The sequence below is a fragment of the Capricornis sumatraensis genome, chromosome 15 (genome assembly GCF_032405125.1).
Source record: "Capricornis sumatraensis isolate serow.1 chromosome 15, serow.2, whole genome shotgun sequence".
Taxonomy (NCBI): domain Eukaryota; kingdom Metazoa; phylum Chordata; class Mammalia; order Artiodactyla; family Bovidae; genus Capricornis; species Capricornis sumatraensis.
This window is the reverse complement of record NC_091083.1, coordinates 38,372,501-38,396,768: the sequence shown is the minus strand read 5'-3', so window position 1 is coordinate 38,396,768 and position 24,268 is coordinate 38,372,501. Positions and strand designations below refer to the sequence as shown.

Here is a 24,268-nt window from a genome sequence, read left to right as displayed (position 1 = left end):
CCATTGTCTCCTGGAGGTTGCTCAAGTTCATGTCCATTGAGTTGGCGATGCTATTTAACCATCTCATCCTCTTCCACCCTTATACAGTATATTCTTACAGTAAAACAACCTAGAGGAAAGAAAATGTTATTAAGGAAGTCATAATGAAAATACAGGTACTATATTATATTTATCCATACATCATCTGTTTATGAGTCATTTTGTCAGTACCTATGTCAATATTGTCTTAGATGGTATAAAACATGGTAGATGTCATACATATTACTAACACTAGCCATCAAAAATGAAAAGATAATGTGAAAAGGAAATTAGTTTATTTATAGTTAAATCATGCATTGATAACTTTATGGTTGCCTTGTGTCATGGGTAAGATTGCTCCACAATTCATGTACAAAATGAATGAATCATTATAAAATTTTAGGCATAGAGTGTTAGTCATATTCATAATACTGTATTGGAAGCATTGCTACATTTAAAAAAAAAAAAAACCGCTTACCTATGATGATAGCTGATACACAGCTTCTCCAATTACAAGAGGAATACTATACAGTAATGAAATTCTTTGAAAGCAAAGCTGTAAAACAACAAGGAAAGTAACCCATTATTAATTTTGTAGTAAATATCACTCATCTTATGCCTATGTAAGGATACACCATGAATGCGTGCTCAGTTACTCAGTCGTGTCCTACTCTTTGCAACCCCATGGACTGTACCCCACCAGGCTCTCCTATCCATGAGATTTTACAGGCCAGAATACTAGAGTGGGTTGCCATTCCTTCTTCAGGAAATCTTCCTGGCCCAGAGATCAAACATGCATCTTTAGCTTCTCCTTCATTGACAGGCAAATTCTCATACACTAATATCTGAATATATTTTAATGCATTCATAGCACAACCTTTTTTGTCATATATATTTCCAGGCCAGGCTATGAATTTCATCTGTAAGTTTTTTGAAATTGTCACAAATCTCCAGAAAATGTTCCAATATAGCTATTGAAAAAAATTTACATGTAGGTAGATTCATACAGTTTAAACCCATGTTGTTCAAGTCAACTGTGCTTTAAATCATGTGTAGATTTCTTATAGTACTTAATACAAAGCAAATGTTATAGTTGCCTTCGTGGGGAAAATTCAAGTTTGGTTTTTTAGAATTTTCAGGAATTTTATTTTTCAAATGTTTTCCTTCTGAGGTTGGCTGAATCTGCAGATGTGGAACCCATGGACATAGAAGGCTGACTGTAAGTTAGCACACAACTTAGCAGCAGCAGCAGCAGCAGTGAGAAAAATATTTTTCTATTGCAGAAAAATATAAATATTGTAGAGAATGCAACACTTTCATGATTTTATAGATAAAAAACATAATTTCTCAGAAATTGTAAGACTGTGATAGCTCATGCCTTTCGAGATCCCGGTGGTTGTAAGTGTGCTTTTCTCTGCTAGTAAAGCTTTCTTTTGCACTTCTGCTTGCTGAGCTGCTCTCAGTCGACATACTCAGCTTTGAACATGAAAATCCTTCTTGATGACTTGAACAGGAAACCACGAACTGAAAGGCCATTAGTAAGGTAGCCAGATAATTTATCCTCTGAATTGGAATACTTGTTAGAGTGAGAGTGTGGAGTTAATAATTACATGAGCACCACTGAATATATGCCCTCTGGAGGCTTAAATCACACACTTTCACATTTTATCAAAGACAAGCTTAACATGTAAAAAGCATTGTGTGGCATATGAAATGTAGACATGATTTAATAATTTCTTTACTCTTTTTCTATTGGCTTTTTATTTGCAAAGGATTTCTTTTTCTTTTTAATGATAAAAATAATACCTGTTTGTTTAAAAAAAATACTAAATGCTGGGACTTCCTTGGGAGTCCAGTGGTTAAGAATCCACTTTGCAATGCAGGGGATGGAGGTTCAATCCCTGGTCGGGGAACTAGAATCCCACATGTCTCAAAGCAACTAAGAGTCGGTACCCTATTAACAGAAGAATCTCATGATGCAACGGAGATCCCACGTGGCACAACTAAGACCCGAGGCAACCAAACTCATGAATTAATTTAAAAAATGCTAAATGCTAAAAGTGTCTGATTTCTATGCCCCTCAGCCCCTAATTTCCCTCCTCAACAGATAGCACCATTTGCTGCTGCTGCTACTGCTAAGTCACTTCAGTCGGGTCCAACTCTGTGCGACCCCGTAGATGGTGGCCCACCAGGCTCCCCCGTCCCTGGGATTCTCCAGGCAAGAACACTGGAGTGGGTTGCCATTTCCTTCTCCAATGCATGAAAGTGAAAAGTGAAAGTGAAGTTGCTCAGTCGTGTCCGACTAGTAGCGACCCCATGGACTGCAGCCCACCAGGCTCCTCTGTCCATGGGATTTTCCAGGCAAGAGTACTGGAGTGGGGTGCCATTGCCTTCTCCGGATAGCACCATTTAGGTGGTTTAAAATAATAGAAATTTATTGTCTCACCATTCTGAAGGATAGAAATCCAAAGTCAAGGTGTTAGCAAGGTTGTGTTCTCTCTGAAGCCTGTAGGAGAGTTCTGTGGCTTGCCGGCCATCTTTTGGCTACATCTCTCCAGTCTCCACCTTGTCATCACTCGTCATGCTTCCTGTGTGTCTGGCTTCACCTGGCTGCCTTCTTATAAGGACACCAGTTATACTCCCTGCCCCTGCTTCACTATGACCTTATCTTAACTGATTACATCTATAATAACCCTATCTCTAAATAAGGTCACATTCTGAGTTCCCGGGGGTTAGGATAACTTTAGATGGGATGGGCACAATTCAATCCACAATAGAAGCTAAACTCTGTAAGTCAATAAATTAAGGCTGCCATCTGTAACAAATATTCATAATACCTCAAAGTTTGGCTCTTTTTACCCATGTTTGGGAGAATCTATGGGAGTAACTTTTTTAAATTGACATATAATTGAGTTATAATGTTGTGTTAATTTCTGCTGGTTTTCAATTTCAACAAAATGATTCTGTTATATATATATATATTCTTTTTTCATATTCTTTTTCACTATAATAACCACAGGAATTGAATATGGTTCCCTGTGCCATACAATGGGACCTTGTTGCTTATCCTTTCTATATATAATAGTTCGAATCTGTCCGTCCCAACCTCCCATTCCTTCCCTCCCCCATCTACCTATTCCTTAGCAATGTGGGGTAAATTATTGATAGACATAGAGAAACCTGAATGAACTGACCTCAGCTAACCAGAATCACCAACTTATTGACCAAAATGTACATGTGCTGGACTTTCCAAAAGAGCAGTCATTTACAAGAAAATACTCAATGACATCAATGTAACTTTGTATTAAATATTGAGTAGATACAAAATAACATTTATAAACATGTGTATGGTAAGAAGAATTCTGATCCAGTGAACAACTGTAGCCCCACCACACAGTTTAAAAAATAAAACACTATCCACTATCCTTCAAGAATTCTACATTTAATTTTTAAATGGCTAAATTAATGTGTGGACATACTTAGTCTAAAAACGTTTTATAATTAGAATTCTATTGAACAAAAATAGAATGGAATAAATACATAAATAAAACAGATAAGGAGTATTGACAAGAATGTAGAGAAACGGGAACACTCATAAACTAGTCGTGAGAATGAATATGATTCAGCAGCTATGGAAAATAGCCTGCAGTTCCTCAAAAAGTTAAACATATGACCCACCAATTCTACTCCTAGGTATGTATCCAAGAGAAGTGAAAACATATGCTCACACAAAAACTTGTACATGAAAATTCATAGCAGCATTATTTATAGTAACAAAAAGGTGGAGACAACCCAAAGGCCCATGAAGTGATGACTGGATAACCACTTGCTGCATAGTCACACAATGGAATATTATTCTGCCACAGAAAGAAATAAGGTGCGGATAGATGCTACAACATGGCTCAACCTTGAAATGATTGTATCCAGTGAAAGAAGCTAGTGACAAAAAAAAAAACAAAAAAAACCCTCATATGATTCCATGTATATGAAATGTCCAGAAAGGCAATTCCATAGACACACAGAGTAAATAAGTGGTTATTTAGTGCTGGGGGGAGTGTGGTGGTTAGGGGTGGTAGCTGACAGGGGGACAAGGTTTCTTTTGGAGGTAATGAAAGTGTTTCTAAAAATAACGGTGATTGGTGTCCATTTTCGTGAATATACTAAAAATCACTGAATGATGAACCTAAAGGGGTGTATTTTGTAGTATATGAATTAAATCGCAATAAAAATATTACCAAAAAATGACAGGGAGGGAGCGCGAGAGGGAGGGAGGAAGGGAAACCCTATTAAACCTAGGTTTAACTTCTATTTCTATCCCAGTCTGGCTGTAGAACTTTAGGAATGTTACTTAACTTCTCTAAGCCTTAACTTCCCCATAAATAAATGGGCATAGTAAGAGTTCCTACGTCACAGGGCTGTTGTAAGAATTTAAAAAGTCAACACACGTCAAGGGCTTAGAGTTTGGTAAAGAAAAAGTGTTGAGTTTATTATATTCTTAAGATTCCCAAGTCAGCGCCCCTTCCTCATGCCCCCGTCTCTGGTTCTGTTTTCAGTGTGAAAGAGTAAGTCGCCTGCTCGTTCTCTTGAGGGTCTTCCTTCAGAGAACCGTGGGAGAGTGGAAATATTTAAAACATGTCAGAAAGCTCAGGTATCCTATTCAAGCCGCATCTTATTATCTAAGGGAAACGGCCTTTGCTTAGTTTGACCCTCTAGGCCTCCCATCCTTTTCGCCTCAGCGCGCATGTGCGGAAGCCCGGCGCCCCTTCGTGCTTCTGCCGCTTTGACAATGGCGGCTTGCGGCGTGGGGCTGTTGACCCGTTTGTCCCTGCGCGTTCAGAGAAGCCAAGTCCAGCGCCCTCTTCGCAGGCTTCTCAGTTGCCCAGGAACGGTGGCCGCAGACCTCAGGAGGGAAGAGCAGTCCTCGGGGAGTGCGGAGACAGGTGTGGTGCCGGGGCTGTAGCCGCGATCCGCCTCGGGCCAGGGCAGGAGGAAGAGTCTGGAGTCGCGGGCGGGCGCTTGACCTGTGGAAGCGGCCGGGGAGCCTTTGGCCATCGGAGAGGTGTCCCGACCTCTTCTGACCGCGCTCGGGGAATCTAGAGCCGCCGCCGTGGCTGGTGGTCGTAGCGGGGTTTGTGACATTTCTGCCTTCGGGGACTCCGTGTCCAGCAATGAAGTCGTTCAAGGCTCGTTTGCAGGCCAGGAACAATTTGCCACTGTTTGACAGTTTGGCGAAACATTGTTGCCAGTAGTGGTAGGGATTCCACAGTTCCTTTTTCGGTAGCTTCCTAGCTCACAAATGTAACATTTTGATGCTCACAAGTTGCTGATGGAGGCCGAGCGAAGCCTTGATGAATGAGTAACTGGGATCCCTGGTCCTCCAGTGGAGGCTCTGCCTCTGAAGTTACTGCCTTTTGCTTTATTCTTCTGACCATTTTGAACAAAATCAGCCTGATAGCAGATCTGCAGGGGCTGGAACAGGCAGGAGTTTTAAGTTTATGTGTTGGTGTGTTCAGAAGTCCAGCTACCCCTCTTGAAACCTAAGAGATGCGTATACGCTGTTTACAATTCTTAGAGCAATCTGGCAGGAGATGTATCATTGTTTCCATTTTAGAGATTTAGACGGAGGCCCAAGGTGCTGAGTGGTTTGCAGCTGAGTTAATTTATACCTCGAGTCCCGCTGTTAAACACCATTTCTTGGAGCTGGAATTTTAAGATATGAAATTATTTCTGGGAACAACTCTAAAACATGCTAAACCAGGAAAGTGTTTTTCCCTAAAATACATGATAGGGTTGCTGTCCTCATCAGACTGTTTGAGAGACTCATTGACAGTGAGTGGGAAATATTGCTTCATATGACAGTTCATTGAAATGCTGATTGGATTGTGTGTAGTAGAAACTGGTTCTGTTAGAATCTCTTTAAGTGACTGAAAATTTGAGTAAGACTTCTGCCAAAGAAGCTATTATAATTTAACATGACTATAGTGGCTTAATTTTAGAGTATTTTCATATGCTCTTTGAGATACAGAACTATGTGAACTCAGTTTGGAAGGAATTATTATTAGTCCATTTTATAGATATAGAAACAAGTTAGTCTAGGTGGAGAGTAAGTGGTTCAAGCTTATTCAGCTATTTAGTAGCAAAGGTAAGACTAAACCCTTCTGATTCCAATGCTTCATTTAGTATAACTTTTTTGTTTTCCTTAGGAAATGTGTTTCATTTTGTATCATTAGGATAATATAACTGGCTAAATATTTAGAGATTCTTGTGAAGCATAACAAGTAACAAAATCCTCATTTGAATTGCTTTTCTATTTTTAAAGAGAAGTAGATGATTATTCTATGTAATTTTATAATTAGAAGAAAATTGAGAAATACCCAGTTGAGTTATTCACTCAGTGCGAGAACTCATTGCCAAAGCTTGCTAGTAACATTTTCTAATAACAGGGAACACCCTGTTTCATAAATCAGTCAGTTCATTTTTGATGAAGCTTGGATGGCTAGAAAATATTTATAATGAGCTAAAGCTATTAATTTGCCATTTCCCTGTTGGTCTTAGTTTTGACATAGCTTTCATGTGAGAAATGGAAAGAACCCTGATTTAAGAACAAGAATTTGTATTGTTCAGGACTCTGGGTGCAGATGGCAGAAACTAACTCAAATTAAAGGGAGGATCCACCAACCATGTAACCAAACTCCAGAAGGAGACATGACTGCTTTAAGGTCACCTGGATGGATGTGATGAGAGTGAGTTATTTCCTCTGCTGTTCTTGTGGCGGCCTCCTTATCTCAGGTTCTTCTTCTACAGCTTGTTAATGGTGAGGTGGGGAGGAATGGCCGCTAGTAGTAGCTTGCAACTTTGTCCAGTGGGAGAATAATCTTTTGCCTGAATTTGAAAGATCTAAGAAAGAGTTTTTGATCATCACCCCACCCTACACCGCCACCCTCACCTACCGGACCAAGAGGAGCTGTTTCAAATCATTTGAGAGTCCTGGCCCGCCTAGTGGGGCATGGGCACATGTATGGGAAGATAGCTATTGACAGCCACCCCCTACAACCTCACAGACAGGGTTGTGTGTTACCAGAACAGGGGACATGTGTCAGGCAACCAAGGAGCAGCTGAGCTCTTTAGGAGGCTACCCAGCTTGTTAGATGTTTGATTTGTTTTTTCATCATTAATGATACTTGCCCTGTCTATCTCAAAAGGTTATTATGAGATTCAGAAGAAGAGTGTTTTTGTGAAAACTGGGAAGTGCTGCACCAGTGGAAGGGCAGCTCTTGGGTTCTCGCTGGTTTTTGTTCCAGGTTGTAAATCCCCTCTTTCTTTGCAGTGCTTCCCTACCAGTGTACTCTACGTGTGACCTGACTAGTGAATAGTGAAAAAGTGACGGTACCCCTTGAACTTGGATTTTATATTTATATCTATCTTCTCCCCGTTCTCACCCCAGAAGTTAATACATTCTCCTGGCTCATATTGAACTTTCATCAGATCACACTTTTGTTCTTTTATGTATCTACTGCTAGCTGATCCCTCCCCTCCTCCCCACCCAACCCCCACCTCCCGTTATGTGCCTGTGTGTTTATGTTGTTTTTGATTCTAAATGAAGGACAATATTCTCTGTGTTTTTGCTTATCAGATTGTTATCACAACCACTGAAAATTTGAATCTGTCTTAAAATATTAGCACTTACTACTTTTTCCTTCCCACTTTGTGTTCTCTGTACATTTGACAAGCCTTTTTACAAGGTAATGAACTTACATTACCTGAACTTTCTGACCCCTCTTTCATGACTTTGTTCTGTCTACATCATTCATACCTTCCGTTGTTCAAGGCCAGAGCTGTTAGTCCTGTAGACTCTGCCTTCCCCCCTCACCTCCTGTCTTCTCAAGCATGTTTCTCCATCATTCAACAAACTTCTCGATCTGCTTCTCAGATTCAGTGTCTGTTCCTCCTCAGTAGTCCAACTGCAGGCAAATACTTGCATAAAAGTACAAAAACAATGTATACTGATGATACTGCAGTGTTGCTTGTGATAGTGATAAAGGTAAACCATCTAAATATTTATCATAGAGGATTAATTAAATTACCATAAATATCCAAGAATACTTATGCAATTATTTTTTAAATGAGGTAAATATATATCTACTGATATGAAAAGATATGACAGTGTATTAAATATTTAAAAGCATATTACAGAACAGAATGTACAGTACATTTTCAGTAATTTCAGTTGTGTGAAAAATGTTTATCTCTGGAGAGGTACAGATGGATATGTTTATATATGCCTTGAAAATGTCTGGAAAAGTATCACACTTAATACTTGGGTATTAGAACTGGAGGAGGATTTATACATTTAGTCTATGAAATTTTGCAGTTGGACTTTACTTTTACAATTAGCAGTTGAACATCAGTGTAGACTCAGTAAATATCAGCAGCAAGAAGATCGAGGTGGTAATTACAACTGGAAAAGTGGATAGAAAAACTTGGACCATTAAAAAAAGAAGGAAATAGGGACCAGGTGGAAAGGCTGTCAGTAGACTGAGGTCATCCTTGTCCCAAGGATGGAAGACAGGTTCTCCTCTGTGTTGTTAAAGTAAATACAACACTGTGACTGACATTCTTCCAGAGATGTTGAAGTGAGGTATGACAGAGTGGAGGCAATTCTGCCAAGAAAAGTCAGAAGTCTCCACAGACCTGAGCGCAATTTGCAGGATGAATGGGAGTTTGTGAGACAGAAAATGAGAAGGTGGGCATTGCAGCCAGAGAGAAGAGGCTGTGAAAGTTCATAGTGTGTGTGATGGTGTCGTGTGAAGAGCACTGTAGGTGCTCAGTGTGGAGGAGGAGGGGGTAGTGAAAGTTAACGTGGGTGAGAAGGGGCCAAGGTGCTGGGCGCTTCATACTCAGGCCATGGGGCTTAGCCCGGACTGGGAACACAGCAAGAAGTCAAAGAATAAGGCTTTCTTAAAAAGATTATTTTATAAAGGGGACTTTGGCACCTTTTTTTCATTGCACTTAGGCTTGTATTTCTTTTAGACTTTGAAATGTTACAGCTTATATAGACTTCTTACGTGTGTATTTATAAAAGTGGTTTTACTTTTCTGGTTTTGCTTTGAAAATTTTATGAAACCCTCCCTTTTTAGCGCTATTCATTGAATATAGTCAATCAAAACAGTGGACAGCTTAATGGTAATCACAAGGGAATGGTAATAGAAAGATTGAGAGGAGCACAACTTCACCTTGATAAAGGAGGAGAAGAAATAAGATGAGGTTAGGATAAAGTTGACTGTAGTCAAGTGTACAGTCTTTATATACCTTATCAAGAGATGCTTTAAATTTTACGTGTTGGTAATGTCTTTGTCTCATTCATAGGCTCTGAAGACAGGACTCCAAAAAAGAGATTCTCTGAGGTGCAAAACGAGAGACGAGAGCAGGCCCAGCGGACTGTCTTGATCCAATGCCCAAACAAAATCAGTGAGAAGAAGTTTCTTAAGTTCTTATCCCAGCATGGACCTATTAACACCCACTTCTTCTATGAAAGTTTTGTAAGTATTTGAGAAACAGTCTGACTTAACAGTCATATATATATTCTTAGTTATTTTTTGCTCTCTTGCCTTTGCAACATGGTGAAGTTATATTTTCTGTTGATATCCTACAGCTTTTTTTAATCTAAATTTCTTTAATGAGGTTTTTTTTTTTAATATGAGAAGTCCTTATAGGAGTATTACAGAATTATAAGCAGAATTATAGCTGAATAATAATTTGACTACTTTAAATCATTCCATTATCTTAGGCATTGGAGCCTGTGGGAGGTCTTTTTTAACTTTTTAATTTTCTGTGTCAGCATTATTTTCAGCTTCACTTAACTCATACCATTTTATAGTGTTCCTTTTATTGACCTGCTTATAATGGTTTAAAACCATTGCTTGTGTGCATACCATTGTAGATTTTAATAATGAACATTTTTCATGTTGTGATAATTGCTTTGAAATATGAACTAAAACACTATTAGTTTAAAAATATTAATAGTATTTAGGAATGTGTTCTATTCTTGTTTTTGATCTAGGGTCTTTATGCTGTTGTAGAATTCTGTCAGAAGGAAAGTGTAACTTCGTTGCAGAATATAACCCGGACTCCAAGCCTGGGCCCTGAGGCTGCAATTCCATTCAAGTCACGTTATTTCAATTTAAAATTGAGAAATTCAGTAAACCAGACTTCTGAACTGTCAAGTATTCAATGTAGTAACCAGTCTTCTCCTTCAAGCAAGAAACTTTATCAGTTACTTTGTTGTGCAGAAAGTGTAAGTTTTTAGGTATACTTCCCCAACTTGATATATGTGTATTTGACTTGTTTTGTACATTTTAAGTTTTTATTAAATATTATTAAATATTCAAATTACAGAGCATACTAACCTAGTGAAAATAAAAGATGCACCATTTGTGATCATAAGAAGTAATTACATTCTTTCAAAGTTTGGGGCCTTTGGATTCTAGTTATTTCTCTCTTGTCAGACATATAATTGTATATGACATTCTTTTTGTAAACTAAACTATCTTATTTCTGGTTTTATCTCTTTTTTTTCTGCTCTAATAATGTTTGTAGTTGTTGGTCAGTCACTCAGTTGTATCTGACTCTTTGCGACCCCATGGACTGTAGCATGCCAGGTTTCCCTGTCTTTGACCATCTCCCAGAGTTTGCTCAAACTCATGTCCATTGAGTTGGTGATACCACCATCTCATCCTCTGTCACCCCCTTCTCCTCTTGCCTTCAGTCTTTCCCAGCATCAGGGTCTTTTCCAATGAGTTGACTCTTCGCATCATGTGCGCTTCAGCTTCAGCCTCAGTCCTTCCAATGAATATTCAGGACTGATTTCCTTTAGGATTGACTGGTTGGATCTTCTTATTGTCCAAGGGACTCTCAAGAGTCTTCTCTAACACCACAGTTCAAAAGCATCAGTTCTTCGGCGCTCAGCCTTCTTTATGGTCCAACTCTCATATCTGTACATGACTACTAGAAAAACCGTAGGTGTAACTATACAGACCTTTGTTGGCCAAATAATGTCTCTGCTTTTTAATATGCTGTCTAGGTTGGTCATAGCCTTTTTTCCAAGAAGAAAATGTCTTTTAATTTCATGGCTGCAGTCACCATCTGCAGTGATTTTGGAGCCCAAGAAAATAAAGTCTGTCACTGTTTCCATTGTTCCCCCTTTTATTTGCCATGAAGCTATGGGACCAGATGCCATGATGTTTATATTAGTTTTGGTTTTTCTTACAGACTAGTCAAAGATTTAGGTAGTTCTTTTCAAGAATCTCTTTATGGTTTTATCAAAATATACTATTTGGGGGTATTTTTCTAATTTTTAAAACTTCTAACCTTTTATATGTCTTCTACTTTGTGGGCCTTTAAGGCTGTGGTTTTTCTTTTAAATATGAATGTTTAAGCTCCAGCGTGCACCTTCATGGTATGATCATTTTAACACTAGTCTCCTAGGGAACACACAGGACTGTTGTTCTAAGGAACTGGGGGATCGTGGGCCTTCATTCCTGAAACTTTGCTGCTTTCTAGTGTTTCTTGCCTTTAACATTGGCTCTCCTCTCCCCTGCAGCTTCCTTTAAATGTCCAGCTTTGTGGTTATTTCTGCCTCCTCTACTAGAGCACTTTACTGTTTTCATTTTCCTGAAACAATGCTTTATACTCAGTGCCTAAGAACAGTCATAGTTTTAATTCTAGCCATCTTTTATTTTGCTGGTATCCTTCCTCGTTCCTCATTCCTCAGTACTTTTTAAAGGGCATTTGTAATAAGGCTCAATGTAAAAAGATTGTGTATTTTTAAAGTCGATCTCCTAAGCCATCAAATATCTGAAATAAAATGACCATTATGCAACATGACCTGAACATTTTCTGTATTTTGTTCTTTTGTTTTGGCCAGCTAGGTAGATGATCAGCTGAACACTCTCTTGAGGGAATTCCAGCTCACAGAGGAGAACACCAGGCTCCGATATCTCACCTGCTCTCTCATTGAAGATGTAGCAGCTGCGTACTTTCCGGACTGTGCAGTCAGACCCTTTGGCTCCTCAGTGAATAGTTTTGGGAAACTAGGATGTGATTTGGACATGTTTTTGGATCTAGATGAAATTGGAAAATTTACTGCTCAAAAGGTAACTGCATTTCTTTAAATCACAAAGTTAAAATTATTAGAAGAAATAAAGGAAATCTTTGGACTTAATAAAATTATAACTTGATTTCTAAGCTTAAGAGGCAGTGTGGTTACAGAGTAAAGTCTGTTTGATACCGCTTCTTTGGAATTGTAAAATCTTCTTTGCATTGGTCTAATATGTGGTCATTTTTTGTGACTATCTTAAACATGTAATAAAATGTTTGTTCCTTTTGGGGGTTGAGAAATTTTGGGGATAGACCAAGGTTACTTACTGTGTTTTTCAGATTATGTGTATATTAACTAATCATTTTATCTGCATAACCTAGTTACTGAAATACTTTTTACATCTCATGTTATTTGCTTCCATTCGTTTCTCAGAATTCTCCTGATTTTTATTGTATTCAAAGAAGTGTATGATTATTATACCTTTTTATCAGGTTGTTCATTTATCATTGTTATGTCCATCATCTCTGTAAATGCCTTTTCTTTGAATTCTTTTTTGTTTATTAAGATGGCCACTTGTTATCTGTCTCAGAAACCTTCTTCTGTATCACTATTTTCAGCTTTCACATTTTTGTTCAGTTGCTAAGTCATGTCTGACTCTTCGAGACCCCATGGACTGCAGTGTGCCAGGCTTCCCTGTCCTTCACTCTCTCCTGGAGCTTGCTCACACCCAAGTCCATTGAGTCAGTGATGCCATCCAACTGTCCATCCTCTGTTGCCCCTTCTCCTCCTGCTCTCAGTCTTTCCCAGCATCAGGGTCTTTTCCAGTGAGAAGCTATGGTTTTTCCAGTAGTCATGTATGGATGTGAGAGTTGGACTATAAAGAAAGCTGAGCGCTGAAGAATTGATGCTTTTGAACTGTGCTGTTGGAGAAGACTCTTGAGAGTCCCTTGGACTGCAAGGAGATCCAACTAGTCCATCCTAAAGGAAATCAGTCCTGAATATTCATTGGAAGGAATGATGCTGAAGCTGAAGCTCCAATACTTCAGCCACCTGATGCGAGGAACTGACTCATCTGAAAAGACCCTGATGCCGGGAAAGATTGAATGAGGGAGGAGAAGGGGACGACAGAGGATGAGATGATTGGATGGCATCACTGACTCGATGAACGTGAGTTTGAGTAGGCTTCGGGAGCTGGTGGTGGATAGGAAAACCTGGCATGCTGCAGTCCATGGAGTCGCAAAGAGTTAGACACAACTGAGCGACTGAACTGAACTGAACTGAAGCTCTTCGCATCAGATGGCCAAAGTATTGGAGCTTCAACTTCGGCGTCAGTCCTTCTAATGAATTTTCAGAGTTGATTTCCTTTAGGATTGACTGATTTGATGATCTTGGTGTCCAAGGGACTCTCAAGAGTCTTTTCCAACACCACAGTTCAGAAGCATCAGTTCTTTGGTGCTGTCTTCTTTATGGTCCAACTCTCACATCCATATATGACTACTGGAAAAACCATAGCTTTGACTAGATGGACCTTCGACAGCAAAGTGGTGTCTCTGCTTTTAATATGCTGTCTAGGTTTGTCATAGCTTTCCTTCCAAGGAGCAAGCATGTTTTAATTTCATTGCTGCAGTCATAGTCGGAGAAGGCGATGGCACCCCACTCCAGTACTCTTGCCTAGAAAATCTCATGGACGGAGGAGCCTAGTAGGCTGCAGTCCATGGGGTCGCTAAGAGTCGGACACGACTGAGCGACTTCCCTTTCACTTTTCACTTTCATGCATTGGAGAAGGAAATGGCAACCCACTCCAGTGTTCTTGCCTGGAGAATCCCAGGGACGGGGGAGCCTGGTGGGCTGCCATCTATGGGGTCACACAGAGTCGGACACGACTGAAGTGACTTAGCAGCAGCAGCAGTCATAGTCTGCAGTGATTTTGGAGCTCGAGAAAAGAAAATCCATCACTGTTTCCACTTTTCCCCCATCTATTTGCCATCAAGTGATGGGACAGGATGCCATGATCTTAGTTTTTGAAATGTTGAGTTTTAAGTCAGCTTTTTTAGTCTTTTATCTTCATCAAGAGGCTCTTTCTGAGATTGTTGATATTTCTCTCAGCAACATATGTTGTTATATTTTGGGTATAAATAGCAAATCACTGAATTTTATGCTTTTACTCCAATCTTTGAGTCTTTTTATTTATTATTACTGGTAAAATTTGATTTTATTTCTACGGTTTAATTTTTTATTTCCTATTTTCTATGCCTTTCCTTTGGTTTTCCTTCCTTTCTTCCTCCTTTTGAATTCTTTCTTTATTCTGCCCTTTCATCCCTTACTTTCTTTCCATTTACAGTTTGGAGATTTGATATCCCATTTATGGTTTATTAACATGCATGTCTGACAGAGTAAAGTTAATCAGTGTGTCCGGTATCATCCCAAACAATATAAGAGGGGCTTTAATTTAATTACAACTTTGATTTGGAAAAACTTCTGCATTTTTGTACAATCTTAGGTTTATATGACTTTTCTTTCTTATGTATTTCAAACTAATAATCTTCTCTGTGTGACTGTCTAGTTGAAACTTCAAACTTAACATTTTGAAAACAAAAGTTTATCTTCATCTCCTTGTTAATATTCTTAAGTATTTATGAAAGTTCTTATTTATGTGTCACATGTTAATTAGTGGCATTTTAGCTTTCCTGATATTTGCTATCACCTAAGCAAAGAAATCTAAGCTAATCTTTTAGGCCTGCCTCTTCATTTATATCCTCAAAGCTGCAGTCACAGGGTCCCTTATAAATTGTCCCTTATAAATTGTCCCTTATAAATTGTCAGTTAAATGATTATAACAACATCTTGCTTTCCACGTATTCCTCGCCTCATGCCTTGGTATTCTAGCCCTCAGGTTCTGTTGAAGTTACCTTAAAACACAGATTGGATCATCCACAAACTTAGAACTGTTCTTTTTAACATAGAATTGAAATGATCTGTTTCGTAATTCATTTTAGTGATAATTTGTCATTCTGTATCTTCACACACCAGGTTTTCAGTCACATCACTTAATTACCTAACAGCAGCAAGGCACTTTTATGATGTGGATAACAACTAAACAATTGTTATGTCTCTTCAGTGAGGAGTGCTGTTTCCTTCCATTCCTGACTGCCATTACTAAGCAGCTTGCAAGGCCTAGTTCTGATTCCATCTTCTTAAAACCACACTTGATTTTTTTTCCTCTGCTCCAGTCAAAATTAATCACTCCTTTTTTGCAGCGTCTTGCTCATCTTTCTGTCTCCAGATTCCTCCTGGGCTACATTTAGTTAGTGGTTGATCTGTGTCTCTCATTGTATCATAAGCGTGGGCAGAACAAGGACCACGTTTGTTCATTTGCTCATCCCACACAGTGCCTATCTGCTCGGTGTATAATTACAGAGTCAAAACTGGCCAAGGAATATAAAACACATCACAGTGAAACGGATCAGTCTTACTAAGACTAACATGCTTTCAATACTTGAAGTTGTATTAAATTCCTGGTGGGGACGCTTAAGTTACATTAGGCTATTTTTATATTAAATAATTAACATGGCTAACAATATGTTGTGATGGTGAAAGCTTGGGCTCAGGAGCCACAGTGCAGATTAATCATTCTTCTACTTAGAGCTGTGTGACAATGGGTAAGTTATTTACCTTCTCTATGCCTTGATTTTCCTAGCTGTAAAACTGGATTGGTGCTGTAGAACCAGTTCATAGAATGTTTGAGAGGATTGGTAGACAGTAAGAAACAGTTTTTTTTTCTGTTGGAAGCAGAGGAAGGAGTTGCAAACTTAGTTGGACGTTAGATTTCTGAACTGGAGAGCTATTTAGAAAAAGAGTATTTTAAAAGACAGTGCTCCAGTCTCACTAAGCAATTTGACATAATTTTGTATGTAGGTTTAACTTAAGCAGTGTTGTTATATATTTATATTCTGAAATATGTGCTTATTTAAGATTATAATAGCTTTGCTAATAGAAACTTCTTAGAAATATAATGAAGAACAGGAGCATTTTTAAATTTTAATTTTTAAAAAACTAAAAATAAAGTAACAACAACAACAACAAAAAGCAGGACTACTTTTAAATTCATCCTCCATAAAGCAGCTTCCTTGATTGCTGTATGCTGTCATGAACCTCTCCTTCCTCTTGGTGCTCTGTGTGTCTCGGTACCCCACTTTGGTTTGTAATTCTCCGGACTTGTTTTATTCTTCAGCCTGAGTTAAGGACAGTTAGGAAAAGATTATAACTAAATCTATATATATGTCTTAGCTTCAATCTATTGTATCCTTTTAAAAAATGGCTGCAGAATATTCTATTGAATGAATGTACCATGCTGCTGCTGCTAAGTCGCTTCAGTGTACCATAATTTATTTCATAACCAGTCCTTTTTTGTTAGTTAGGGACCAGTATCTTTTTTCCTGCTTTATTGCCAACTGTAGTAGGTAGTATTCTTTGGTTGTGCAGAACAGAAACCAACCCAGAGCAGCTTAAACAAACAGAAGAAGTAGAGGAAGCATCCTAGAACTCAGGAGTCAGGAGTGTGGGTGAGTCCTAGGATAAGACTAGAACTCAAGTATAAATGATCAACAATCCACAAAGGGTCTGTTTCTCTCCAGGTTTTGCTTTGTTTAATATCTTCATCCCCTTCACTCTCCTTTCCCCTCCCCACTTCGATTTTCTTTACATTTTCATCCAGGTGGTGTAGCATGTGCCTACTCCAAAGTTTCTGAGTTCTATTTCAGCCACCTGGTAGCCTCTGACCCTCAGTTGCAGTTCCTGGTGGAAACACTGGGCTGTGAGGGGGAGCCTCCACGGTGCTTGCGTCAGCAACCCTGTCTGGCCCACATGCATTGTCAGGGCCTTGATCCTTTCAGGAGGAATGAGTTCTTAAAGAGGGGCGGGTTGAGGGTAGAGGGCTTTAAGCTAGATAGAGCTTTTAGAAGGTATCTACCACACAAATAGTGCTGCAGTGAGTGAACAGCTTGTAAATCTGCTCATTTGTATTAGCATTCCTTTGGGGTGATTTCCTAGGATTTTAGTAACTCATCAAAATCTTACATATTCAAAGTTTTGCTATTTCAGTATTGAAGTTGTCCCAAAAGTATGTCTCAGTTTACACTCCTGTTGTCAGGATGGATGTGTTTCTCCTCACCCTCCAAAGCTGGTCCTGTCAGCCTTTTTGTTTTTGCCAGACTGATAATCAAAAAAACCTCATTGCTATTTTAATTTCCTCTTAGTTTCTGGAAAACAAGAACATCTTTTACTATGTTTCTTGCTCAGTTTTATTTCTTCTGTTAATTTCTTATTCAAATGTTTTTGACCATTTGTAGAATTGGGCTCTGTGCAAACCTTCATAAATTAGGGACATTATTCCTTTATATGACATGTATTATTGTCTTCATTTGTCTTCTATCTAGTAATAAATATGCTTGGCCTTAAGATGGTTTTCATTTTTATTCATTCATGTTCTTTTGTGTGTTCTGGAATTTTGGGTCATGCTTAGAGAATCCTTTACTCTATGATTGTATAAACATTCTCCCATTGTATTATGGTATTTTATTGATTGAAACCTTTTTTATTGAAGTCTTTGCTCCGTGGTGAATTTACTTTGGTTTTGGAATAGTCTAGTTTCTTTTTTTGATGGCCACTTGACTCATTCTTTGAATAGCATTTCTGCAGTAATTTGCAGAGTTCATTTTATTAACTATTAAATGCCTATAGTTACATCTAGTTATATTGTCTGTTTCCTTCTGTTGATCTGCTGTTCTCATGCATGTGTTTCCTGTTATAACTACTGTGGGTTTGCAGATCTTATGAAAATGGAAAGGCTGACTTGGAAAGGGCATGTATATGTTCACAGAGTCTGTGGTTCTACGTGTAGTATTACATAAGTCAATTATAAAAAGCCAGTGATCTTTCAAGTTAGTATTTTATACTCTAGAGAATCAAAAGACAACTGAAGATTTTTTTTTAATGTTTTTATTGAAGTATAAGTTGATTTACAATGTCATGTTCATTTCTGGTGTACAGCAAAGTGATTCCATTATACATATATTGTGTCTATTCTTTTGCATATTCTTTTCCATTATGGTTATCACAGGATATTTAATATAGTTATCTGTGCTATACAGTAGGACCTTGTTGTTCATTTTGTATATAACAGTTTGTATCTGCTAATTCTAAACTCCTAATTTATCCCTTCCCTTTCCCCATACCCTTTGGTAACCATAAGTTTGTTTTCTATGTCTATGAGTCTGTTTTTGTTTTATAGATAAGTTTACTTGTATCATATTTTAAATTCCACATGTAAGTGGTATCATATATTTGTCTTTCTCCTTCTGACTTCATGGTAATCTTTGGTCCATTGACGTTGTGTAAATAGCACTATTTCATTCTTTTTTATGGCTGAGTAGTATTCCAGTGTGTGTGTGAGTATATATCACATCATCTTTATCCATCTGTCAGTGGACATTTAGGTTGCTGCTGTGTCTCGTCTGTTGTAAACAGTGCTGCCATGAGCATTGGGGTGCATCTCTTTTCAGATTTTTCTCCAGATAAATGCTCAAGAGATGGAGTTTTGGATCATATGGTAGCTCTATTTTTGTTTTTTAAAGGAACCTCTATACTGTTTTCCATAGTGGCTTCACCAATTTGCATTTCCATGAAGAGTGTAGGAGGGTTCCCTTTTCTCTTCACCCTCTCCAGCATTTATTATTTGTAGACTTTTTAATGATGGCTGTTCTGACTGGTGTGAGGTGATATTTAATTGGTTTTTAATTTATTTTTAATTGAAGGATAATTGCTTTACAATATTGTGTTGGTTTCTGCCATACATCAACATGAATCAGCCATGGATATACATATGTCCCCTCCCTCTTGAACCTCCCTCCCACCTAATTTTAGCTTTGATTTACGTTTCTCTAGTAATTAGTGATGTTGAGCATCTTTTCATATGACTATTGGCCATCTGTGTGTCTTTGGAGAAATGTCTGTTTAGGTCTTATACACATTTTTTGATTGGGTCTTTTTTTTTCCTTTGGTTTTTGTTTCTGTCACTGAGTTGTATGAGCCATTTGTATATATTGGCCCTTGTCCAGTCAAACTGTTTGCAAATATTTTCTCCTAGTCTGTCAATTGTCTTTTCATTTTGACAGTTGAGGATTTTGGGTCTGCTTTTGGCTGTGATTGCATGGAGAATTTTTTGTGTCTGTATGGTTATTAATTTTTTGTTTTGTGTATGTGTGTTTTGACCAGAAATGACTTAGAGCATCCTTTTAGAAAAGTTTCAGAAGTTCCTTTTTATAAAAAGCTATTTGCTACTGTTTTTTTATTTAGACCTCAGGAAATTTTCTGATGGAATTTCAAGTGAAAAACGTTCCTTCAGAAAGAGTTGCAACTCAGAAGATCCTGTCTGTGATAGGAGAGTGCCTAGACCAGTTTGGCCCAGGCTGCGTGGGAGTCCAGAGGATCCTGAATGCCCGCTGCCCGCTTGTCAGGTTCTCACACCAGGCCTCCGGATTTCAGTGTGATCTGACTGCTAACAATAGGTATGGTCTCTTACCGTCTTAAATGAATGTTACAAAGGATTAGCATAGTGTTTCTTGTGCAGAAACAGTGATTTTTGACTCTCAGATATGCTTTACTAGTAATTTTTTTAAAACGTGAAAACTTGAAAAGTAGGAAGTACTTTCTCTTATACTATATAATATCTATTGGGTTTTTCTTTTTTTTTGGTGTTCTTAATAAAATGTTAAGATACTATGTTAAAATGTTAACATACCTAACAAACATCTTCTGAGAACTGTGTTTCATTGTTCCTACTTATATAGCCTGATAACAACTCAAAAATTCCTGGGTATCTAGCCTTCTAGTTTACTTAGAAAGTAAAGTGGCATCTTGAGTTTGTCCTTGGAATTGCCTCCAGATATAGTCAAATTTATGGCACCCCACTCCAGTACTCTTGCCTGGAAAATCCCATGGATGGAGGAGCCTGGTGGGCTGCAGTCCATGGGGTCACTGAGAGTTGGACATGACTCAGTGACTTCACTTTCACTTTTCACTTTCTTGCATTGGAGAAGGAAATGGCAACCCACTCCAGTGTTCTTGCCTGGAGAATCCCAGGGACCGGGGAGCCTGGTGGGCTGCCGTCTATGGGGTCGCACAGAGTTGGACACGACTTAAGCGGTTTAGCATAGTCAACTTTGTGTCAAGCAAGTGGTGGACTGAGCAGCCTAATAAGACTGCATAGTTTTCTTCAGCATGTTTTCATTTTATTATCAACCTGTTTGCTTAAAAAAAAGTGAGAGTAATGAGAATGATGAGTTCTTTTATGCTCATAACTTTTTTTTGGTTCTCAGTAGAGAAAACTCTTCAGTTGAGGCGTTTGTTTCTTTACACTCTAGTATACTCATTGCATTGGAGAAGGAAATGGCAACCCACTCCAGTGTTCTTGCCTGGAGAATCCCAGTGAGGGGGATCCTGGTGGGCTGCCGTCTGTGGGGTCGCACAGAGTCGGACACGACTGAAGCGGCTTGGCGGCAGCAGCAAACTCATTGCGTGCGTTTTGTCTCCCTATACTATCTGTTAGTTAAATAATCATAACTAAAAATAGATTTAGAAAATCCAATCTGGAGCAGTTTTGAATAAACTCAAGTGTTCACTAACAATTCAGTGCTAAATACTTCTGAATTTCTCTCAAGTGGCTCATTTAGTAAAAATAAATAAAAATACATACTATACTTTCTATCATTACTATATTTTCTTTATAGTATGTAAGTCGAATAAAATGACTTTTATCTTGGTAATAATGTTACTTTCATTGTCTTGTTGCTGTAGTTTTAAAATTATTTAATATGCATCAGACTTTTTATACTTGCATGTTTCTTTATATCAGATACCTTGTACTGTGTGCTACTTATTTTTCAGCTTAATTTAGCTTCATTTACATAGCTAAAACATTTAATCACCATGAATTTCTAATTTGCCATTTCCGCTCCTTTCCTTAAACTCAGAAAGTGCCACCCATGATGGTACTTAGTAGGCAGTTTGGAGTTGATACTGTGAAATAACATGTGCCCTCTCTTGGGTCTTTGAGAAATTACAAGACATGTCTTGATCATTAGGAACTTAATTTAAAAATATTTCTTATAACTCTTTGCATTATAACATGACTAGAAGACTTAGAAAATAGGCTCTGAAGACTGATTTCTTAATACATATTTATCTTCCTGAGTTGTGTTTTTTATAAATAGTACACTTAAGTAATTTTGGCTGAATTTTAAAAGACTTATACTTTCTTGGTAAAATAAGTATAATATTTCCCTTGTCTGTCGAAGGACTAGATAATCTCCCTTTCCCATTCTGAAGTGTCCTGATTTGGGTGATAAAGTATAAGGTTAGGTCACCTATAATCAATCCATAACAAGATCAAATTGTTTTTGAAATTCAGTTATCAGGAAATCTTTGTCATATTTTTCTTCCTGTGGTGAGTGCAAATCCTACATATGACTTCATTTTCCTTCCAGCTTCGTCTGATACAAAGATCAGAAATAATCATGCAGCACAGTTTTAATTAACCTGCAGAACCACTGGATTGGAATGCCTATAGCCCAAATAGATTCTGATTCTGACTTTGTTCATTCTGTCTGTATCTTCTCTGCATGTCTCTTCAGTGCCCCTTAAAACACTAGAAAAGCTGTGGGTGCAACAAATAAACACAGGAATTAATGATGACTCAAAACAGAAAAGGACTAGTTAATCTATGTGTGCAACTAAAGTATGAAGCTCCTATAATTACAGACCTGCCTGTGTCTTTATTGATAGTTAATAAACAGCACTTAGGTATTATTTTACTTACTACAACATGTTTAGGAACTTTGATTTAAAATTTTTAAGTGTGATAACTGCATTGTGGTTGTCAGCATTTAGAAGAATGTTTTAATGGTAATGAAAGGTTATCATTAATATTAAATGTTATATTGCAAATACATAATGCATTTGATGATCTGCTCTTGTTGTTCTGAATATGTTTAGATAGAGTAAGATAGTTAGATATATGCCCAGGTTTGTGTTTTGTTCTACTCTGGGATCATAATTTGGGGGGTTGAAAATTTCTGTTATTTTTCTCTTTCGAAGGATTGCGTTGAAAAGTTCTGAACTGCTTTACATGTATGGTGCCCTGGACTCGCGGGTTAGAGCCTTGGTGTTCAGTGTCCGATGCTGGGCTCGAGCACATTCGTTAACAAGTAGTATTCCTGGTGCTTGGATTACAAATTTCTCCCTCACCATGATGGTCATCTTTTTTCTCCAGAGGAGGTCACCTCCTATTCTTCCAACACTAGACTACCTAAAAACCCTTGCAGGTGAGACTCAAAGCATCTGTTTTCTCTCTGAATGGATAGCATTACCATGTGTTATCAAAGCCATGTGTGTGTGTTTGTTTATTGTTCACTTGCTCAGTCAGGTAACTCTTTGCAACCCCATGGACTGCAGCATGCCAGGCCTCCCCATCCTTCACTATGTACTGGAGTTCGCTCAAACTCATGTCCATTGAGTCGGTGATGCCATCCAACCATCTCATCCTGTCACCCCCTTCTCCTCCTGGCTTCAGTCTTTCCCAGCATCAGAGTCTTTTGCAATGAGTCGGCTCTTTGCATCAAGTGGCCAAAGTATTGGAGCTTCAGCATCAGTCCTTCCAATGAATATTCAGGGTTGACTTCCATTAGGATTAATCTCCTTGCTGTCCAAGGGACTCTCAAGAGTCTTCTCTAGCACCACAGTTTGAAAGCATCAGTTCTTGGGCACTCAGTTTGTTTAAGGGTCATGTATTTTCATGACTGACTATTTCATGGTCCTGACTATTAATAAAATCTAAAAGCTGTTAATTTTCTTAATGTCCACCAGGGGTCATGAGAGCTGATGATTTGTGAAGCGGAGGCCTTTAAAATTTTTCAAGAGCTCTGTCTTACTGTGTCAGTTGGCAACATCGTTTACCATCTCCTGAGCCAGTTGGAGCCTCTCCTGGCTTGACCAAGTTTGGAATGACCTTGGAGAAAAATATATCCCAGATGCAGCTTCTGATTGGAGCCCAGCTTACAAATGGCTTTCCAAGTTTGAAGCTATTTCCAGATTTCTCTTAGAAATGCCAAAAACCATTTCATGGTGTTTCAAGGTCCTAAATTTTTTTTTTTTTGGTTGAAAGTTTATAGGCAATCTTAGGTAAATGGTTTTAGAATTAGTATACTATTTAATTTGTGTTTTAAATAAATTGAAATTTTGATAGGCTGCTGGGGGAGATACTAAGGTATTCCAGTCTTAAATTATGAAAGGAAAATAATTCAGGGATTTACTCAGAAAATGTATATGCGCTCCATTTTCTGCCCCTCCCATATATTGCTGCCAGATAATTCTTATAAAGTTCACTCCTAAAGTGACCCTCTTTAAAGGGATTTTAAAAGGATTTTATTCCCTATGGAATAAACCTCAAGCAGTTGGCTTAGCTTTGTATTATATAGAATTTTCACCTGTAGCCATTTTTCCAGCCTTTTCTCCCACTCTTTCTCTTCATGTATTCCCGCATTTCAGCCAATGACACGTTCATAACATTTCCTCTTAGCTCCTTTTTTTGTGATATTTGTTTTTCATCCTGGAACATGCCTTTTCTTCTCTATAAATTCTGTTAAGTTCACTTCCATGCCACTTTTCTTATTCAGATTAGAAGTAATCGCTTGTAAGTGTTGGTACCGCTTGAAAGTCAGCTTTAAAAATCTCCGTGTGGTAGGTTATGGAAAGTAGGAAGTTCAGAGGGAGGTAGAGCAGTGGGCCTGTATCTCACCTTTGAGGTCCATGCCTGTGTTCATCTCCTCATTCGGTGTCATTCATTCACTTTGGATCTGTTGGCTGCAAACTATGTGTCAGGTGTGGTTTTTGGTGCAGTGGTTTATACAGGCGATGTTCTCAGGCAATGCTTAAATCTAGTAACAAACAGAAAACCTGGGTAGAGCTCACCTGTTAGCCGCCTGGAAAGAGCACTTCCTGTTCAGTCCTGCTGTGTGCACTGATGCTTAAGACTACTTTCCTGGAAACTGTTTGGGGAAGTATCATGGATTTTGGAGTTCAGAAGCGAAGAAAGAATAG

General features: G+C 38.4%; 1 protein-coding gene across 1 annotated transcript in view; it reads left to right on the top strand.

Moving 5' to 3' along the window:
- The first annotated feature begins 4,804 nt into the window (after positions 1–4,804).
- The window catches only part of MTPAP (mitochondrial poly(A) polymerase), a 27,889-nt gene continuing 8,425 nt past the window's right edge, over positions 4,805–24,268 (top strand). Inside the window, exons 1-6 of the mRNA XM_068987468.1 lie at positions 4,805–4,958; positions 9,385–9,557; positions 10,079–10,312; positions 11,946–12,170; positions 19,469–19,680; positions 22,268–22,494. Of these exons, the coding sequence (XP_068843569.1) occupies positions 4,805–4,958; positions 9,385–9,557; positions 10,079–10,312; positions 11,946–12,170; positions 19,469–19,680; positions 22,268–22,494 (1,225 nt within the window). The remainder of the gene's footprint in view (positions 4,959–9,384; positions 9,558–10,078; positions 10,313–11,945; positions 12,171–19,468; positions 19,681–22,267; positions 22,495–24,268) is intronic.